The 22,691-nt window shown below is 36.2% G+C and overlaps 1 protein-coding gene across 1 annotated transcript; it reads right to left on the bottom strand.

Annotated features, from left to right (window-relative positions):
* Nucleotides 1-7,032: 7,032 nt before the first annotated feature.
* LOC147523856 (uncharacterized) lies at nucleotides 7,033-7,737 on the bottom strand. The gene has a single exon (XM_086572704.1). It carries the CDS (start codon nucleotides 7,735-7,737, stop codon nucleotides 7,033-7,035), a length of 705 nt encoding a protein of 234 aa, XP_086428830.1.
* Nucleotides 7,738-22,691: the final 14,954 nt, after the last annotated feature.

The following is a 22,691-nucleotide window of genomic DNA, read 5'->3' as shown; positions in this document are numbered from 1 at the left end:
CAATCCTATGCATGTGCTGATAAGGTTTTTCATGGTCTAAACCATGAAAAACGGGTAACAAATTAAAAATATTTGGAGGGATTCTGAAATCCCCCGCTGGGTCTGCTAGAACGATGCAAGATTTGGGGCTATCGCTCAAGGCTTTGTAGAAGTCCGAGAGAGGAGTCTCTCTTTCTTCCCCCATTATGTCAGGTGGTGTGTGTGAAATAGTAGTTAGAGGTGTAGTGTGTGGTATACTAGATAGACTTGTTTGTTGCTGTTGTTGTGTATTTACATTAGGTGTTTTTGTTCGACCAGACCTTAATCTCATGCAAGACTAAGTCGAGCTTAACTAAACATGCAACACTCCAAACAATTCTCGATATACTAGTATAACCCCTAACAGGAGAGACGAGGTGTGGAAGAAAGGAATACCGATTCGTCCTTGCTTTCGCTTATGAATAGCGCCTCTTGTATGCAGCGTGTTGGTGTATATAAGAGATTAGAACACTGAAAAATATGAAAGATCAAAGTTTGAATCAAAACTGCCGAAATCCGAAAAATTTAACACGTAGCTTCGCTCCGGTAATTGTCAAATTCACGGTGTTTTTAAGCGTGGTCGCTCAAATGGAAAGCTGGTCGCTCGGTGTAAATTAATTACGATGTTTGGGTAGCTGGTCGCACTTGGTATGGGCGCTTCAGTGGTAAACGAAATTCCAAGTAACTTAGCCGGTGGTCGCTCTCGCTTGGTAGGCGCCAGATTATATTTTCTCGAATTTGTCAACGCTGAAATGGGCAACCACAGTATGAAACAAACAAGGGTGGGTGGGTTTAATGGGACTTAAAAATGACTACTTCTACAAGGAAAACAATGCTAAAGTGCAACTAAGATGGCAGCGGCGCCATTTGATAAATGTAAAATGAATAGTTTACCTACGAAATGAACGATGAATTCAAAACGTAAGTAAACTAAAACTGGACTTTTACGAGTCTCAATTATCAAAGCTTCTACTCTCGATGCGAATTGCACTAAGTGGAGTAGGAAGTTCGTTCCACTCCTAGTTCCCTAGCATGGATTGTTTTCTAAGTCTAAGAAATCAGTCTTAAGTCAATGAGAGCTTTACGAAATGTTATGCTAACAAGACGCGTTAATTTAAATAACGAGATATAATAAATAACAAGATAAAATATAAACTAAAGTTAATCTAACGGCTCACGAAATCACGATTGTTTGAATCTAGATAAATAAATTAGAGGGGAATTGAATCCACCTCGAATCCAACTTAACAACCTAGCGTAGAATGTTGTATCTCAATTCTCACGTTCTTACGGCGAGAATTTCGAGTTCTAATCCCTAGTGTTCATGGCATTCCTACCGGATACTAACTAGCATGTGAGGTCGTCCACCCATTCTCATAGCGAAACACGACCTTCTAGAGTGGAATAGATTCTACAACCAATTCTATACTAAACAACTAAGTCTTCATCAAGGCTTCATCAACCCCTCTAATGGAGGTTTTAGCCTTGAGTCATCAAAACATCATTTCCCATATTATTATAACTAAACATACTATCAAGATTCGAAATTTACTTAATTTAAACAATAATGAAATCTAATTTAATGACTAAAATGAAATAAGGACAGGAATTGAAATTAGATCTAGAATTGGAAATGACAAAATCGAAATTGATAAAGAATACTACTTTATTGATCTAATCAAATTGAAGAGCAAGATTCAAAGGTTTAATCTAATACAATAATTTAAATGGAACTAAACTTAATTAAAACAATTAAATCTAGATCTAGAAGCTATTCTAATGGCTACTTTCTATATAAGCTATCTACCCTAATTCTCTACTAAATAATCTACCATTAACAAAGAGCTAAGCTTTTGTTTTTATACATCCAGATCCAAAAATCGTGCATGGGCTTGGAGCCATGTTTTGGGCCAGAGAATCAGGCCCAATTCTTTCAGTCCAAAAAGGCCTCTTCAGCTAGATTCGGCTTCAATAGACTTTTCATCCACTTTTGCTCCTCTGATTGGGTCAAGGCTTGGACCATTGCAAAGCTCTTTCCGAGCCGGTCGTTTTGACATAAGGTAGGCCCAATTCCGACATTTGAGTCCAAAGATATGGCATTCGGAAGTTCTGCTGACTTTTGCTCCTTTATCTCGCTAAAGTGGCACATTTCTGCACATAATGGACTTTGAAGCCTGAAATGCATAAAAACACGTAATCAGTATTAACTCTTACTTATTATTCACATAATTGGTCTAACAGTATGATTATTAAGGGGTTAAAACTACAGTTTTGGGCTCTTATCAATTAACACTTCTTATTCAATTCCTAATATTTTACAAATGGTACCTATCAAGGTCAAAAAAGAAAATTATTTGATGTGGACAATTGTTCTTACCGATCTTCATCACTTTTAATCTTAATGGAATTATTGATGGGACTGAAGCATCACCTCAAAAGTTTCTCAGTGATAATAATGGTAATCTTACCACTCTTCTTAATCCTACTAATGTTTCATGGCTCAAGAAAGATCAAATGCTACTTATATGGTTGAATGCTACGTTGTCTGAAGACTTATTGCCATATGTAGTAGGAATTTCTAGTTCTCGACAATTTTGGTCAACACTTGAAAAACGACTATCTACACTTTCAACTGCTCACATTATTCAGTTAAAAACTCATTTGCAAAGTCTTGTGAAAGGAAGTTCTACTATGGCAGAGTATCTATGGAAAAGTAAGGTTATTGCTGATAACCTAGCTACTGTTGGTGCTCCACTAGCTAATTCTAATCTAGTGTACCATACCCTAAGACGTCTTCCTTCTACCTATGGTCCATTCACCACTTCCATTCGAACTAGATCTCAAAATGACCCCGTAACTGTTGATGAACTTCATAGTCTGATATTAAGTGAAGAATTGTCTATTAAAGAAAGGAATGGCACCTCAGTTAACTTATAACATATTCAAGCCTTTGCTATCTTCAAAGACTCTAATAACTATGGTAGAGTATCAGGATGTTTTCAAATAGGCAATGGCAGAAATAATAGAGGAAGTAGTCGAGGAGGCTCTTACAATCGAGGAAGAGGCACTGATAATGGATTCAGATTTTATGCTAATATAGTAGATGACTACTCTAGATACTATTGGATTTATCTATTGAATTGAAAATCTGAGTTTTGTAGTGCGTTTCAATCTTTCAAATCTCTTGTTGAGTCTTTTTTGAATAAAAATATTAGATGCATTCGAATTGATAATGGTGGGGAGTTTACTAGTAATGTGTTTGAGGAGTTTTTGATCAAATGTAGCATCAATCATCAATTTACTTGCTCTCACACACCATAACAAAATGGTGTTGTTGATAGAAAACACAAAAACATTCTTGACATGGCCAGAACTTTACTATCTCAATCATCCATTCCTCCTAATTAGTACTTGGTTGAACTCTTTTCCACATATGTTAACCTTATCAATTGGCTTTCGTCCCTTGTTTTATCTCACATATCACAAGTTCAAATAAAAAAGAGTTAAGGTGACTACTAAAGAAATTTTATGGTTAAAACTCAAGTTTCAAGGAAAAAAGTCTTTCAAAACCTAGTCAAAACTGGAAAAGTCAAAGTCAACTTGGTCAGAAAAAGGACAGAAAGTCAATAGAATTTCAATAGGTCGTATCTTTAGACTCATAACTCAGAATTAGGCCTATTCTATATCAAAATGACCGTGTCTGAGAGATCTTTTTAATGGTCTAGGCCTTGACCCAATTATAGTAGTAAAAGTGGACAAAAATAGTAGTGCAGTAAATTCCAACTGTTGTGACCTTTTTGGATTTAATTATTTGTTCTTTGGACTTGATTTAGTGGCCCAAAACTCAGCTACCAAGCCTATGCCCGAAAATTATAACCTAAATCTCTAGTATATAATGAGGATTAAGGCAAAACCCTAAAGATCTTCTTCCCCATTAGTTTAATTAATTAGGGTTTATATTGTAGCCTCCAACTCCATTAAAATACCTTAAGTTTCAATTCAATTCTTTAGTATTTTGTTAATTATGTCTCTTTTATATTGTTTTGCTTCATTGAATTCGATGAAACTAGGCTAAACCCCCCAAATAGAGAGAGTTTTATGAAGCTTATGTGAGGGTTATGATTGTTTAACTGAGTTTACGGTGTTATATGTGTTCTAAGTTTGGTTCTTATATAATTTAGAGTTAGAAATCATAAAAATTGAACTAGAGATTAGAAACTCTATCAAAGAGATTTGTGGAGATGCTAATCTCTTATGCTAATTAATTCCTTGCTTAGAGATAACTAGGATTGATTAGGGTTTTACAAGTTTGAATCTTTACTTTAGAACATTGTGTGACATTGTAAAGGTTAAAATTTTAATACAATAACTAAGAAAAATAATTGTGACAACCATATAGATAGATTAAACTTCTTCTATACTTTCTTCATTCATCAAATTCATATTTCTATTGCTTAGTTTAAGTTAGTGTAAGTTTAAATTCATAGTATAATCATAGTAGTAAATTCACATCTCAAATATTACTCTCATCTTTGTTTCTTCTTGATTTGAACTTGTTGAATTCATTATCGTCTTATTGCTTAGGTGTGGAATGAAATCCATACTTGTATATTGCATTGATATGTTTTTAGGAGTATGAAATTGATCTAAACACAAGATTTGATAGATTAGGTATTGGTGTTTATCATTGATATTTAGTTTACACTATTTGTGTTTATCACATACTTCCATAATTTACCATAATGCTCAACCAAAGATGACTCAACCTCACCCATTGCAAACTTCTTTGCCTTATAACACTCAATCTTACTGACAATGAGTTTATATTTCTCTTTCATATCCTATTTAAAGCCTAGCAACTTCCAGCAAATATTCTCAACAATCCTCTTAACATACTTGCTAGACAACCATTGATAAAACATAAAATTGAATAGTCTACCTACGAAATGAACGATGAACTCAAAACGTAAGTAAACTAAAACTATCTACGTGTCTATTTTTATCAAATTTTCTACTCTCAATTCTATCGAAATAGAGTGGAGTAACAAATTCGTTCCACTCCTAGTGCTCTAGCATGGAATGTTTTCTAATCTAATTAGTCGGTCTTAAGTCTAATGAGAGCTTTACGAAGGGTGTTATACTACGATACAATATGAAATTGATTATGTTGAATTTAAACTACAAATGCTATGGAAATATGATTGTTTTTGAATCTAGATAAAGGATTAGAGGGGAATTGAATCCACCTCGAATCCAACTTAATAACCTAGCATAGATTCTTGTATCTCGATTCTTACGTTCTTACGGCAAGAATTTCGAGTTCTAATCCCTAGTGTTCATGGCATTTCTACCAAATACTAACTAGCATGTGAGGTCGTCCACCCATTCTCATGGCGAATCACGACCTTCTAGAGTGGAATAGATTCTACAATGTTTCTACACTATACCACTAAGTTTTCATCAAAACTTCATCAACCCCGCTAATGGAGGTTTTAGCCTTGAGTCATCAAACCATCATTTCCCATTGAATTATAACTACTCATCATATTAAAATTCTAACTTAACTAAATTAACTAACAATGTTTCAATCTACTTAAACTACGAAATGATAATCAACAAAAGTTAAAACTAGATCTATAAATTAAGATGACAAAAATCGAAATTAACAAACTAACTATTTTATTTATCTAATCAATCAAGAACAATGATTCAAAGACTTAATCTAAAACAAGAATTGAAAATGGAACTAAAACTTAATTAAAATACTAGAAACTAGATCTAGAATTATCTATATTGTTTAGGTCTAACTAGCTACCATTAACAAAGAGCTAAGCTTTGGTTTTTATACTTTCAGATCCAAAAATCGTGCATGGGCTTGGAGCCATGTTTTGGGCCAGAGAATCAGGCCCAAAACCCAATTCTTTCAGTCCAAAAAGGCATCTTCAGCTGCAGTTGGCTTCAACAGACTTTTCGTCCACTTCTGCTCCTCTGATTGGGTCAAGGCTTGGACCATTGGAAAGCTCTTTCCGAGTCAGTTGTTTTGACATAAGGTAGGCCCCATTCCAAGGTCTAAGTCCAAAGATACGGCCTTCAGAAGTTCTGCTGACTTGTGTGCTGTTTCTGCCCGTGTCGACTTTTCAGCTTTTGACCGGGCTTTAGGAAGGCTTTGTCTTCTTGAATCTTGGCCTTTAATCACGGAACTACTTAGTAACTGACCTTTGCTCCTTTATCTCACTAAAGTGGCACATTTCTGCACATAATGGACTTTGAAACCTGAAATGCATAAAAACACGTAATCAGTGTTAACTCTTAATTATTACTCACATAATTGGTCTAAAAGTATGACTGTTACAGGGTTAAAACTACAGTTTTGGGCTCTTATCAACTATCATTTGATTGCAATCTTTATCCAAAAGTGCTTGAAATAAACACTTATGTTTATTGTACAAACTCTTAATCTGATCTAAAAACTCTTCTCAACTTGCATATAAGTAGACCATAATCTCCATTCATAGTTTTTAGCACACTCTACCAGTAAACATCTAGTACTACTCCTAGTCCACCTTAGATGACAATGATTGGCCACAACATAATCAGTCAAATAATCTTTATTTAAGCTCTCCAAGGCTACTAAATCTTATTCCAAGAACAGGTTTCAACTACATTGAGTCGTTTTTTTTTTTTTAAAAATAGGAAACCTTGGTGGCTGCCTCTTCAAAGAACCTTCTCCATCACTTACATGACTATCATATTCATCTAATTCAAAACCAACCTCCACATCACCTATAACATGATCAGAAAGTTCTATTCTAGCCTCAGTCTCAGTTTCTTCTTTAGGGGCCTTCTTAGGTCCCTTTTTAACTGCCTTCTTAGTTAACTTCTTCTTTAATATTACAGAAGTACTATATTGGGTAAGCTTACTGCATCAGGTGTTTTGTACCGTTGCTTCTTTAATCTCCAGTTTCTCTCATTCCAAATAGCTTGTACTGCCGCACATATCAGAGCCCTTATCACTTAGGATGTCGTTGTATTTGCTCTACAGATACGCATGAGCTGGTTCCACTCTGCATGTGAACTTCGAATCAGTTCTGATAAACCTATAGCTTTTTTAACACCTTGCCACACTAGTTTCGAGTAAGGACAATCAAAGAATAAGTGAGCCGAGCTCTCCTCGTGAGAATCACATAAGTAGCATCTAGATTGTTCAATCACCTTCTTTGCCTTTAGTCTATTTTGTGTAGGAAGGGCCCCTGAAAATAATTGCCACATTGTGAAGGAATGCTTAGGGATCGAGAGCTTTACCCACACAATCTTGTACCACTTGACCTTACTTCGTACATTCTTGAGAGTTGCATAAGTCGAGGAAATTAAAAAATCTCCAGAGCTTGTTGGAATCCAAATGACCTGATCTGAATTTAAGTAGGAATTTATTTCAGTTCCCATGATCCACTTCTTTACTTCACTGTCACGTAGGTCTGTAATACTCCTCGACCAGCAGCCATTTGAGATCACTGCAGCTACTTTTGCATCCTGAGTGATCTTGTCAACTAGCAAAGTTTTAGCTTGCTCATTTAGAAATAGAGATCCCAAGCACCAGGGGTCATGCCAGAAGCTTGTCTCATTTCCATTTGCAATGATGTACCTCACATACTTCCATGAAACTCCACGATGATTCAAGATCCCTCCCCAGACCCAGGAGCAGTCTTGAGGTATCTTCATTGTCCAAAAATGTTTGTGCTTAATGTGATGTTCCCATGACCATTTAACCCACAAGTTATCTGATCTCTATGCTAGTTTAAATGCTAGTCCACAGTCCACTGCTTGATTCCAGAATTTTGGGTCAATCAGCCCAAGGCCTCCCTGTTCTTTATCCATCCTGAGAGTTGCGTGACTATAGTGGTGCATATTCTTGGCCATGTTTGGTCCTACCCAGATAAATCTATTGTATATCTTTCCTACCTTTTCCAATACTTATTTAGGCAAAACAAATGTTTTAGCCCAGTATGTTTGAAAAGAGGACAGGATAGACTTCACTAGTTGTACTCTACCTGCTCTATTCAAATCTTTATTTTTCCAGTTGGAGATATGACTTGTGATCTTTTCAATGAGAGGCAGGCAGTCTTTTATACCCAGTGTTGATGCAGTAGAGGGAAGGCCTAGGTAGGTGACTGGTGGAGTGACAATCGAGATGTTCATTTCAGATGTTAATTCTAAGTCTTCCTATTCAGTCATGCTTCCTGTTAAGATAGTGGTCTTGTCATTGCTCAAGTGAAGTCCTGTTGCTTGAGAGAAGGAGGCTAAGATGTCTTTGATTGCTAGGATAGACTCCATGTTTCCTTTGCAAAAGAGAAGAACATCGTCTGCGAAGCAGAGGTGGGAGATGGCCAGCTTTTTACATTTTGAGTGAGCTTGTATCATATTTGACTGAAGCCCTTGTTGAAGCAGCGAACTCAAGACTTCCATAATAAGCACAAATAGATAAGGTGAAACTAGATCACCTTGTTGAAGACCTCGTTTCCCTTGAAAGTAACCTTCAGGTGTCCCATTTACCATCACAGAGAAATAAGGAGATACATAACACATGTACAACCATTCAATGAAAACTGGGGGGAACTTGAATTTCTGTAAAATAGTTGTAAGTGCTTGCCATGAGACTAAATCATAAGCTTTCTTGATGTCAAGCTTAATAACACATCTTTTCTGCCCTTTCTTCCTTATATATCCTCTGAGAAGTTCATGAGCAAGGAGATCGAAGGTTGTCCTGAATAGATCTCCCAGGAATGAATGCAGATTGAAAGCTAGAGATCAAATATGGAATGCATGTCTTCATCCTGTTTGTTAGTACTTTTGAAACACATTTGTATATGATATTACAATAGGCAATGGGTCTAAAAGCACTAACATTTAAAGCATTTTTCATTTTAGGAATAAGACAAAGGAGAGTGGAGTTGATACCTCCAATCAACTACTTATGCGTGGATATATGCTTTATAGCTTTAGTGAAGTCCTCACCAATAGTAGTCCAACACTTCTTAAAGAAACAAGCATTAAACCCATCAGGACCTGGTAACTTATTGTCCTCCATACCAAATAAGGCCTCCTTTATCTTTGTTTCATTAATTGGAGACTCTAAGAACCGGCTTGAAGTATTGCTAACCTCCACAACATTTAATCTGTTCAGGAAATCTATCTCACATGAAGCACTAGAAGGCACCCCAAGCAAGTCTGTATAATAATTCAAGAAAGCTTCTGCTACTGGTTCCTTTCCTTATTTTCTGATTCCTTGTATATCTATGACCTCCCATATTTGGCTTCTTTTCTTTTTTTTCCTTTAATAAATTAAAGAAGAACTTACTGCATTTATCCCCAAAAGCCATCCAATCAATATTTGTTTTCTGGAGAATGTCAGCCTCTTCCAATTTAAGCAAATCACACAACTTCATTCTAATGATATACTCTTGAGCACTGAGAGAACAATCTAGAGGGTTCTATTGCATTCTTTCTTGAGTTGATTCCAATTCAGCTCTTGTATCTATAACTAGCCTCTGAGTATCATGACAAAAAGATCGTGCCCACCCTTTCAAAACTCCCTTCAAACTCTCCAGTTTTCTAGCTAGCATAAAGGGTGGACTTCCATGATTTGTTATGTCCCAACTAACTTTCAGTGTAGCCTCAAAATCTTGATGAAGCATCCAAAAGTTACAGAAACGAAATGGGGGATGACTTCTGAATGTAGAGAGAAAAGTCATAACTAGAGGACAGTGGTCTGAGATTCCTTGAGTTAGGAATTCCACCTTTATAGCCAACCTTATAGAAGCCCATGCAGGATTTACTAAACATCTGTCTATATTTTACCATTTTATTACACTATCCCCTCCACTATTCCATGTATAAAAATATCCTGAAGTAGAGTGATCAAAGAGTCCAACTACATTCAAACAATTTGCATAAGAGAGTGTTTCCCTAGGATGCACAACCATATCGCCAATTCTTTCATGAGAGAATAACACATTGTTAAAATCTCCCATTACACACCATGGTCCTTGCAAACTAGCACTTAGGATCTTCAATTCCTCCGATAGGATCAGTCTTTCATTTCTATGGTTGCTAGCATATACAATAGTAACAAAAAAAGAGAGGCCATACTGCAAGAGTGTAACCTTACAGTGGATGAATTGACTTTTTTCCACCTTCTTATACACTTCCATATAACTCCTATCCCAAGCAAACTAGACTCTGCCATACTCGTTGCTTGAATAATTATGTTCCACTGCCCATGAAGGGCATACCATCTCTGATATACTACTAAATTTCTCTATCTTTACCTTTGTTTCCAATAACCTCATACAACTTATCTTATTCTCTGAAATAAACTTATTTATCACTGTTGCCTTTGTACTACCATTCAATCCCCTTACATTCCAATTACATACTTTAATCATTTGGAATGTTTAGTGGTTTTTCCTCTTTCCGCTTCCTTTGGGTATTCCCCTGCCTCTCTTTCCAGATTTTGTTTGCTGAGCTGTGTTATGTTTCTTCTAGGCTCTAGTCTATACTGAGGACCTCTCTATAGTTACTCTAGTTGGAGCTAGAGTGGAATCTTTATCTCCAAATAATTCTAGCTCTGCATCAGATAAGTCATCATCTTCCAAGTCAGCTAATTCCTCAAAAATATTTCTCTTAGCTTGGAACAATTCAATATCTGGATGAGACGGCCTGATTTGTTACAGTGGAGTTTGCATAACCACTTACGACTGCTATTCAGCTCCTTGGTTTGCTTCAGAGTACATGTATTCTACTCTTCCAGGGGAAACCATACTAACATGCCTATGCGCTACTTCCTCATTTCATCCCAACTGTGGCCACATTAGTAGCTGTGTAGTGCTCACTTCTGTACCCAGTGCTGGTAAGTTAGCTTCACCTTGGTTTCCTTCAGTACTGATAATTATCTCTTGCTCATTAGCAGGAGCAACCACTACTACAAGGGTTTCTACACCTCCCCTTCTTCTTCTTGAGAACTTCGAATTTCTCTTTCTTCTTGGCTTTCTGTGTTACTCTCATTTGCATCTTCAGGCTTTTGAACCTTAACATTGTCCTGAGTTGACTTTCTAGCCCACACCCTAGTGGTTATGCCTGTGCACTTATCACTTGTATGCCCAAATTTGTTGCATTTTTTACAGGGCACATGCTTCCATGGGTATTCAAGAGGAATAACCACCTCTCGATTTCCAACTTTCACTTTTATTGTTTTTATAAACATGATTCACAGGGAATTCAGCACAAAACCAAGAAAAAGATAACCTTTTTCGTTTTGCAGTAGCATCATCCATAAACATTGGTGTTCCTCCTACCAAACTCGCTAGATAAGACAGTCCATCAAAGGTCAACATCTTCTTTGGTACATCCATAAACTTTACCCATACCGGAGCTGAAGCCACCTTATTTCTGTAGTTATCGACTTCAACAGTCCATGGCTTTACCACAAACACTCTTCCAACAATGAAAACATGCCCATCTTCTATCACTATTTGACGGTGTTCTGAACTCGTGAAACTCATGTAATACAACTCCTTATCAGTGGTAATATCAAAGGAACCTTTGAGTTTCCACTTTTTTTCCAGGAAGTCCTTAACCTTAGGAAATGTTAGGATTTTGTAGGATCAGATGTGGGCATTTTAGATTTGGGAGAAAAACTAACGGTCTGTATAAGCAGGGTGTTAGAAAAATTGGTATTTTGGTTTATATTTGTACACATCAGGATTTTTTAGGATCACATGTAAGTATTTTAGATTTGGGAGAAAAACTAATGAACCACGTAAGCAGGGTGTTAGAAAAATTGGACGACATGTATGAATTGAAACCAAATCAAAGTACATTGTATTTTTTGAATAAAAAAAATATGTTGTATTCTTTGAAACCTAAACAAAAGTACATTGTATTTTTTGGTTAAAGGTTGTAGTAGTTCTCTCCCAAGCTTTAGTTGATATGAAACTTTGGAACTTGATATATAAGTGTTGATAAGATTTCTCATTTGACTTGCACATTATATATCTCGAAGCTAATTTAATCCTTTTCTTTTGAACATATCATCCCTAAATAAATTCAGCGAATAAAAGTTTGCGAAATTCCAAAAACAAATCTTATATATTGTTAATGCTATGCTAGTGATAGAAAGATCGAGAGCCAGGGAAAGGCACCTGTAATGTCACCATTAGGACTGGCTTTGGGGCAAGGCCAACTAGGCAACCACTGAGGGCCCCCACTTGTTGACCAAAAAATAGTCCCCAATTCTCCACCCACTATATATGTAATTCTAATAAATCCCATATCCAAAATACATATTAAAACCCAAACATTACACTGACCTAACTAATTTCAACCTAGGCTAACAAAAAACTAAAACAAACAATAAGGTTCGGTTATTGTTTTCTATTCGGTGTTTTGGTCTTCTCTTTCCTATTTCAAAAAACCCGAGGGTTTAAAGTTAGTTTCAAACAGGTGAAACAGGATGAAAAACTAAAACAAACAAAAAATAGAAGAGATTGAGAACCACTGGTCTTTGAGGAGTTGGAAATAATACTGCTACGTGAAGTTGGTAATAGTTGATGAGTAGGTGTTTCAAAGTTGTTGAATGAAGTGAGGTTCACCATAGATTGTTTAGAGTTTGAATGGTTGGGAGTTTTTAGAAAGAAAGAAGGTAGAAATCTTTAGTTTAGGAATTGTATTAGTGAACTAGTTTATGAAGAACATTGAAAAGCTTAAGTTGTAATGATTGAAGAACACAAACTAGAAGAAATGAAAAGAAAAGATTGAAACAAGAACAACAAAGAAAGATAAATGATTCATTGAATAACAAAAGCAAATAACAAGATTGAAAATGAAAAACAATTAAGTAAATAACTTGAATGAAAAAAAAAACTATAAATTAAATCCTACATGACACTAGAATAAGTCTAGATGCATTCTCTCTCCCTCACTTTTAGTTTATATACCCCTACTTTATGCAATTGACTGATTTGCCCTTCTCCATTACATTTGAGACACCTCACCATTTGCTTTATGCTTTTTTTTTCTTTATCTTTTTTATTTCTTCTTGATCAAAATAGGTTTTAGAGAACTCCATCTTTTGTGTTAAGGACATCTATCTCTGGTCTTCGGAGTTGAGGACTTTGACATTAAGCTCTTTAGTTATGAATCCTTGGCCTTTGACCTTTGTCGTTGACCTTTGACTTTGACTTTTTCAGTATTTTTTCATAGCAGCTTCGAGTCTTCATAATAAGCGGAATTAAGGCTCCTTTTTGTGCTAAGACGCAGCTTTTATGATAAGTGGACTGAATTTATCTGTAACCTGAAAAAGGCAATAAAAGCTATGAGTTGTCTTTTCATTATGTGTATGAAGGGCTATAATCCAGTAATATAGGTAATAAAATGCACATTTTGGAGCTGATCACCACCCCCAAATAGCATCTTGCTTGTCCTCAAGCAAGGATGCGAGAAAAACTAAGATCATAAATGAGTGATTTATTATAAGTTGTACTAATCTCGTTTCACGGAGTGTGATTGCATTGACCATATGCAACAAGGCCTTAAACCACCAGGAATTCCCTAGTGGATGAACTTTAAGCCTCGTGAGAGTTTTCCAATGAAGGTACTCACAAACTTTTTCTATTTACTATAGAGGATGCTGTTTCCCTATTTATTCTCAGAAGTTTATACATCTCATTAGCGGGGAATAAGGAAAAGCTCCTTTGACCTTAGAATAACATATGTACAGTAATTTAATCATCTAAAGATAAATATGCAAAACATGAGCAATGAAATGCAAAAGCAGAGTTGTTTTCAAAACTTTTGGAAAGCGTCCTTAAGGTAAGTTCTCACAGGGATGTGTTAAAACACAAACTCTCTAATAGATTCACTCAAGTTTCATTCTCTCAAGTGCAACGGGCACTTATATTTCTCACATACTCAAATGACGTCCAAAGAAACTGGGATCATGCTTGCCACTTAATATCACACCATTATATTCCTAACTGAGCTAGAGGTTTTTTATTAGAAGTTACGGGGCTAGGGTGATGGTCTAGAAAGAAAAAGGAAGAGAAAAACAAATATTTGATAAGTTGAGAAATTGGGTCTTCAAGATACTGATAACTAGAGAAGAACCTCACTTTGTTCTTTGCTTTCGAATTATGATTCTTTAGCCTTTTGGCTTTGTGACTCCATATGATTTTGAAAATTGGAAATTCTAACTTTGCTTTTGTTTCTTTTTGTTTTGTTTATGATATCGTCTCCTTTTGATTTTGAATTTTTGGGGGATTTGATTTTTGACTCCTTTGATTTTTTTGGAGTTTTGGTTTTTGATGGGTCTTTCTTTTCTTTTTTTTTTTCTTTTATTTTCGAAGCAACTAATTGATATGTTTTTGTATAAGGTCTTCTATTCTCTTTTTCTGATATCCATCCAATTAGCAACTCGTCAGCTGGGTAAGTTTTTTATTTTGTGTTGTAACGGATTAGGTATTTATGGTGAAGAATAAAAAGGCTTTTAGAAAACGGTGAAGGCTCATGAGAGGTAACTAGAGGAAAACTATATTTTTGGTTTTTTATGTTTATTTGACTATATTGATAAAAAAAAATGGCCTAAATTCTCTATTAGGATATGGCATGGTGATCAAGCAAGTGGACGTGTGGTCTTTCTATCCGGACATCTTTTGTGTCATCACTTAATAATCATTTAGATTAGGCTTTTGGTTAGATTCTCATAGGATATAGAACTTAATTGTTCTAACCTTGGCTTCTGAAACTCACTGCTATATACAAACAAATGCTGATGCATGCCATTCATGAAAAGATGTAGAAACTATTGTATATATATTAGTCTAAGTACGAAGAACAAGTTCTTACTCTATTGCTATAATGAGACTTCTAAACTTTTTATTCATCATAGAAAAAAGAAACAAAATTTTTTAATACTAAATAGATAAATATTTTTGGTCTTTTCCGATTTTTTTTTTTTAGAAAGGAAGAAATATACTACTATATCTATTATAGAAAATGCATAGTTTTTGCAAAAAGTTACTATACCACCCCCAAATAGAAATATGTTTTGTCTTGAAAGTATGAAGAGATAAGGAAAGAGATTACCATAGAAACATGAGCAAAAATGGTGATACACCTGTATTTTGTTCTTCATGATGAAAATACGCCACCCCCAAATAAGTTTGGGGCGTGGGTTGTTTGAGATAGAACGAGAAATACATGGTTTATTGTACTGAGGATAATTATTCTACTATGAATTTTTGGGTTTTTGTATTTTTGAAAACTTATGAAATGCAGAAAAAAAACATGGAAAATTTTGGTATAATGTATTTGTATTACCTTCTACTCATATACCAAATCCATAAGAAAACAAAACAAAACAAACATGCAATATTAAAATTACACTACAGAAAATAAACATAAACTATAAACTATTTATGCGGACACTAAAGAGCTGCCTAGTCAGAATTCGTGCGAGACTCATCACGACGTCGAAAAGATCATTCTCCTTGACATCGGGTCCTAACATGTCTATCACTACGTGGGAGTGCATCTCTAATGCTCTGCAGTGTTCTAGTGACACTGAACTGAAAGCGTCGATGGTCTTGCTGAAAGGATTGTTGCTTCTCTCGGGTTGTGCCGCTATAATGATTCCCTGTGTTTGCCTGAGCTGGTGAACATGCTGGCGCTGAATCCTCTGGCCTCCATGGAGAAAGTGAATTCCGTCTATAGGCTGAGTGAACTGTCGAGTGGCACCTTCAGGGAAGTAATCCATTTGCTCGGTAAGGTGTGCGTGCTCGGCGGCTCTGGCGGCAGGTGGATGCCAGAATTTCTGGTCACAGTGGGCATCGATAGAACCTATAGAAGCATCCTTAACCTCCACTAGGGCATCTGTAGCCTTGAACCCCCAGTGTTGCATGATCCTAGTGACCAGCACTGGTAGAGGGGCGGTGGACCTCCTGGGTTTACATAGTTGGTCCCAAACGAAGGTAACAATGCGGAAACTAGTCTTCAACTCTTGAAGAATCCACAAGATATGGACCATCGCTTTACCGATATCAGAAGGCTTAGCTATGCCCACCAAGTTGTAGGCTGTCTATTGAGATACCTGCCAACTGATTCCTTCGTAGCGAACTCTGAAACGCCCAGTGTGACGTGGGGTTTTTTCACCCCCTTGAGAAGTGCCTTTGCCATCATCACGTCGATGGTTTTATTGTCTGGGGACTGTTCCATCTGAACATAAGCCTTTAGAGAAATCCCCAAAACCTCACTCACCACTCCTTTAGTGAGCTCAAGCATGCGGCCATCCAAGACAACCATGACGCAGTCATCCTCCCTTCTAAGCATGTGGTTATAAAATGAAAGAGGGAGAGAGGGAGAATAACTCGTGCCTTCCAACAAAATAAAAGCTTCTCATACACTTCTTCAAACCTCAGCCTTGAAGTGCACTTCAAATAGATCGGAATTGAAGATGAGTTCAAAATTTTGCTCTGGCACTATTCTTTGAGCTCGTGCCATATGGAGTATGAATTGATAAAATTAGGGTTTTTAATTGGAATGGGGGTTGAAAATGGAGCAAGCTGTGAAAAATTGGAGTGGTGGTGTATATAGGTGGGTGGGCGGTCGCGAGCTGAATAAGGGCGATCACGAGTTGGCTTGGGGCGGCTAGGGTTTAGGAAGTTTGAGGAAGATGATGTCTGTTGGGCGGTCATGTGGGTTAAAAAGGTTTGATGGCATGTGCCTCGCACGAGCCTCTTTTAGTTAAATGAAATTATGGCCCAAGCCCAAATGAAATCAAGAAATTCCGATCATATGCTAAGTGCCTTGCCAACTTCAAGAGCCGATCCGCACTTTGTTACTTGTCCGATCTTGACCCGTGACGTACCAAAACGATCAGCATAAAAAATTCTACGCAACGGTATAGGGTAGACTTACATCTAATGGTGGATAAAAACCAGATAAGGGAAATAAACAAAAAAGAACTGTAGGGAAATATGTACAAACAAAAGCATGAAAATTTTATTTATTTATTTATTTATTTTTGGGTCTTGAATAAAAACTGAATTTTAAAAAGGTGGGTCATTTTAAGTTAGATCCCCAAGACTTAAACTTTTTGTAAAGTTGAGTCAATCCCAACCAGATGGTTAGATTACTTTCTTCAGTTGTGCTCAATGAGCAAGTGGCTGGCACAGGAAAACCTTGAAAACTAGATTTTTGCTACGAGGTTGGAGACCAAGACAAGTTGGTGTTTGAAAGTTTGAGCACCAACCTTCTCTCATAGCTCGTCTCTTACGTGCGTATGAACTTTTGCCTAAACCAGGAATGATTTTCGGTATGTGTGTCCATATATTCAGCTGCAATTCTCTAGAAAGTACTTGCACACAATCACTAAAACTGATCCATCTAGTCTTGCTAGATAGAGAGTGTTTGTTTGTTATAGAAGATATTTTTTAAAGTTCTTGAAAGTTTTTAGAAGAAAGAGATTGAGAAGGTGGGAAAGATTTTGAGAAGAAAGGAAGAATTTTTGAAAATTTTGTACAACTTTGAGTCTTTAACGTCAAATTCTCAAGACAAATAGAGGGGTGTAGGAAAAAGATATAATTAAACAGATAATAGTATCACTTTGGGTTACTATATTTTCTTTAATTCTTGTTTGGAGACACCTTGTTTTTTTTGTTTTTATTATTATTATTATTATTATTATTATTATTTTATTATTATTATTATTATTTTTTTTTTGTTTTGTTGGTTTTCTCTAGCAAAAGATATCTCTAACCATATAGAGGTTTTAACAAGAAGATAAACTTATACGTGAATCCGGTATCATTTTGGTTACTCCGTAGCGTATAATTTTCATTTTTATATCCTCTAGTTTTGAAAACTATGGAGAGATGTTTTAAAGATACTCGTACTCAAAAGATGTGATTCTAACGCTAATATTTGAAAAACAAACCATAACAGAAATGTTAGGCAACTTTCAAGTCGGCTCTTTGGAGAACCCAATCTAGACGAACAGAGTTTCAGCTACGTGAGTTGGGGGATTTACTACACAAGACATGGAATGTCCTGACCCATGTGAATAGCGCGGTGATATAGGCGACCCTTAGTAAGCAAAACTTATCTCAAACCACCCCTAGATTGTATTGTTCTAGGGGTTGGTCTATATAGAATCCATTGCCCATTTTGTTTTTGGAAAATCACATAACTATTGATGTATCGAGAATCATCTATTATAAGCACGATGAAAACAAACAATTTTATTAAAGAAAGAAAGAAACATTTGTTTTTGGCTTTTTGTTCCTAAATTACTATGACAGAAAAATATAACTATAAAACTACTAAGAAAAATCACTATAACAAAAGTGATCCTCCCAATAGAAGATGCTTGAAATTAAGTGATTCTAATTGGGAACCTACGTGGGGTTTGGCTTGCCCTAGATTGTGCACTTCCTTGTTTTGCAAGAAAGCGAATCTAGTGAAGAGGACTAGCTCTATTGCTAGATAATCTAGTCTCTCCTCTCCTAATCTTTAGTTAGCCCTATTTGGAAGCTATTCCAACCAGAGAGAAAGACGAACCTCGAAAAAAATTGAAATCACCCATAGAAGGAAAAAACAATGATGAGAGACAACCGTAAGACACCTTCACTCAATTCCCATCGCACCTCTACTTTGTTTCACATCTCTTCTTTATAGAGGAAATACTACTCAAGCGTCAATAGTGAAGATTGAAGAAAAGAATTTATGTAAGACAGAAAACAAGGAAAGAAAATTATTTTGAAAAATAATGTAAAATAAAAAAAAGAAAAAGTGTATACTCGCTCCACAGTTTTACACTTACTCAAACGATGAGTAAAAAGTGTTTTACAAAGAATATAAGAGATATACGTAGACTCAAGGCTCCAGCACTTACAAACACACACTCCAAGTAGAGTGGTTCGGTTACCTTATTGATGTACTCCCTTTAAAGTGAATGATGAAATGGAAAGGAGAAGGAATACATCGAGGAAAAAAGGATTTAATCTTTACATATAGGATCTTCATGAAAGAGTTTTTAGCACTCCAACTTCGTTCACATCACTTGTTGCTCCAAAGGTTGTGTTTGTTGGTTTAGGGTTAGGAATAATTTATCCTAGGAACACACCTTTTTGGGTTTTGTCTTGGGCTAACAAGTTCAGAGATTGTTACATGGATGCTTGGATTTAAGTTTGTTGTTACATGACAGATAACATTATTTCGGTTTGCTTATCTGTTTGGACACTAGTTGATAGTGTAATGGGAACTAGGTCTTTTTGGTTATTGATAGGTGGGTTTTGGTAGTTCTAGTTAAATTAGGATGGAACCAATGCTCTGTTTTGATTATTAAAGGTACCTTGTCCTTGCCCTTGTCTAAATGTATTTGGTAGTTTGTTGAAACCTGATGGTGGTTGGGTTTATGGAATGTTAGTCCATGCAAAGTTTGGATGTTGTCTCCATAGTGCATTGGGTACATTGAAAGCATATACTTCTTCTAGCTGGAGTGATGATAGGTTTGTGATCAAGGGACAGGTGACATCTATATGATTTAGGCTTAAACAGAAATTGCATGGTGAGGTATTTATGTTCTTGACAGGATGAGGGTTTTGGTTTTTTAGTTTGGTTGTGAGGGCATCTACCTTTTTTGTGAGGGCTTCGATCGATTAAAGTTTTGATTTTAAGATCGGATTTTACCTCACAAATACCAATAGCCTTAGATGTAATGGGTTGGGTTGTTCTAGAACTATTTATATCACTCCAATGGGTACTCTTTTCAGCTTAGTTTTCAAGAAAAGTTAAGGCTTCGCTTGCACCTCTATCCAGAAAATTACCATTACTCATGATGTCAAGCGGTTACTTTGTGTTCTTGGAGAAGACCTTTGAATAAACATTAGACAAGAGTGGATTTTTCTACTTTATGGTGAAGACATGAATTGAGTAGGTCAGAGAATCTATCCATGCTTCGGAAATGTCTCACTTGGACTTTGTTTGAAGAACTATATCTTACTTCTTATATTTTCTGTTTTCTTCGGCGGAAAGTAATTCTTCATGAAGGAGAACACAACCTTTTCCCATGTATCGAAAAAATCGGGCTTCTGAGAAAGAAACCAAGCGTGACTCTTACCAGCTAAAGTGAAAGGAAACACTCGTAGCTTCACTTGATCGTCGGTGATGCTCAGATGGTGGAAAGTATTACATACTTCATGTATCTAGCATAGATGCTCATATAGTAAGTCGTGTTCCAACCCGTGGAATATGGGTAGAAGATTGAACACGTTTGGTGGAATGTGAAAGTTGCTCGTTAGCAGTGTGAGTCATATACAAGATGGGGGCCCATCTTGCAGCGGTGTGTAGAAGTTGGTAAGAGGCTCTTCAATTTGCACTACTTCGTCAGCCATCCTAATAGATGGAGGACTAGAAAGAGGAGATGGTCTAGGACGATGTGTTCTCCTATATGAGTAAGTTTTATTATTGCTAATATTTGTAGTGCCTGAACGCAATATCATGCACTTTTAGCAAGAAAGCAAAACTATCCTCAAGAAATCAAAATTCGCTTTTGTAAGTATAGAGTTTTAAAAACTTTGCTTGGTCTTTATTTTACTATACCCTATTCAAGGGAACAATTGGGCCTAAGACTAGGATGGCTCTACTACATGTCTCAGAAGAGTATGTAGTCACTTCACCAAGTGGTGTGCTACCAAGAATCTTACTCGCGATGAATTTAGGGGAGGAGAGTGAGGAAGGTAGTTGGTCTACTGTAATATGGTAAATGATTAGTCTAAATCTCCGTGGCTATATTTTTGTCATTTTCTGGAGGAGCGTGACTACTTTGGGCTCTAGTTGATTGATTTAATTTATTTGTTTGGTCTAGGGCATCAAGAATCAAGCAACATCCGATTTATCTACATTGGGGCATGACTTCCCAATGGTTGTTATGTGGCTCGGGTTCAGCCTTATGCGTGAATATAAATTGCAGTGCAGAAATTAAAATTCAAATAATTGCGTAAGTATGCTTGGACACACAAGATATCCTCTTACTTGGGCTTCGAGGAGGTTTAGAATTTACCTCTCAAGTCGTGCTTACATGCTGGTTGAGGAGAAGACGACGTTGGTTGACGCATGATCTGAGAATTAGGCCCAACCGTTCAAGCTTTCCCCTATTTTAGGTTACAAATAAGGTCCAAAAGAAAGGTCCACAATCCGACCTTTTTAATTAAACAACTTTGCCTAAAATGGCCCAAAACATAAAAGTCAACTAACACTAAACTAATCTAATAGAATAACTAGTTTGGATTGATTATCTAAATTAACTAGAGTCAAAATTAGTTAGAGTGTTGATTATCAAGTTGATTCAAAGTGTGCGAGCGATGATTCACGACTTGCCTCGCACACTCAAACTTCCCAAGGTAATGAAAACTCAAACTTCTTGGTAAGTCTACAACTTCAACCAAGTTTCAACTCAAGTTCATCCACAAAATCAATCAAAAACCATTTTTCCTATTTTTTTTTTTTTTTTTTTTTATCTCTAACTATTACAAACAAGTTCCACTGATTTATCCTACTTTATTACAAAATCTAGGCTCTTAGATCAACTTAACATCGAAAATCATCTGGATCTGGAAAAACTGGATGCTAGTCTGCTGAGGTGGCTTGGCGGTCACGCATAATGCTAGGTGCGGACGCGCACGCAGTCGCCCACTGGCTCCGACCAAGTTGCGTCGTCCTCCAGCAACAACTTCAGCTCCTCTCCATCTTTTGATTGTTTAACCTAGTATTGCACAAAAGTAAGTCAGTAAAGAAAAATAATGAAAAAAAACAACAAAAAAAAAAAAAAACAAGAAGTGAAAAGATGAGAAAGATGCTTCCCTCCTTAGATGCTCAACTAAGCATTCTTGCTCCTTCAATCCATGATGGCGCCACCATTTGAAGTAGTGATAGTTGATGAGTAGGTGCTTCAAAGTTGTTGAATGAAGTGAGGTTCACCATAGATTGTTTAGAGTTTGAATGGTTGGGAGTTTTTAGAAAGAACGAAGGTAGAAATCTTTAGTTTAGGACTTGTATTAGTGAACTAGTTTATGAAGAACATTGAAAAGCTTAAGTTGTAATGATTGAAGAACACAAACTAGAAGAAATGAAAGGAAAAGATTGAAACAAGAACAACAAAGAAAGATAAATGATTGATTGAATAACAAAAACAAATAACAAGATTGAAAATGAAGAACAATTAAGTAAATAACTTGAATGAAAAAAAAAACTAGAAATTAAATCCTACATGATAGTAGATTAAGTCTAGGTGAATTCTCTCTCCCTCACTTTTAGTTTATATACCCCTACTTTATACAATTGACTGATTTGCCCTTCTCCATTACATTTGAGACACCTCACCTTTTACTTTATGCTTTTGCTTTTTCCTTTTGTTTTTGATTTCTTTTTAATCAAAATAGGTTTTAGAGAAAGCCATCTTTTGTGTTAAGGACATCTATATCTGGTCTTTGGAGTTGAGGACTTTGACATTAAGCTCTTTAGTTATGAATCCTTGGCCTTTGACCTTTGTCGTTGACCTTTGACTTTGACTTTTTTAGCACTTTTTCATAGCAGCTTCGAGTCTTCATAATAAGTGGAATTAA

The sequence above is a fragment of the Coptis chinensis genome, chromosome 1, assembly GCF_015680905.1.
Source record: "Coptis chinensis isolate HL-2020 chromosome 1, ASM1568090v1, whole genome shotgun sequence".
Classification (NCBI taxonomy): Eukaryota; Viridiplantae; Streptophyta; class Magnoliopsida; order Ranunculales; family Ranunculaceae; genus Coptis; species Coptis chinensis.
This window is presented reverse-complemented; position numbering and strand designations above follow the sequence as displayed.

Bases quoted from the DNA above. Each gene is read 5' to 3' on its own strand.
- LOC147523856 (XM_086572704.1), bottom strand. From the start codon at position 7,737: ATGAAGATACCTCAAGACTGCTCCTGGGTCTGGGGAGGGATCTTGAAT.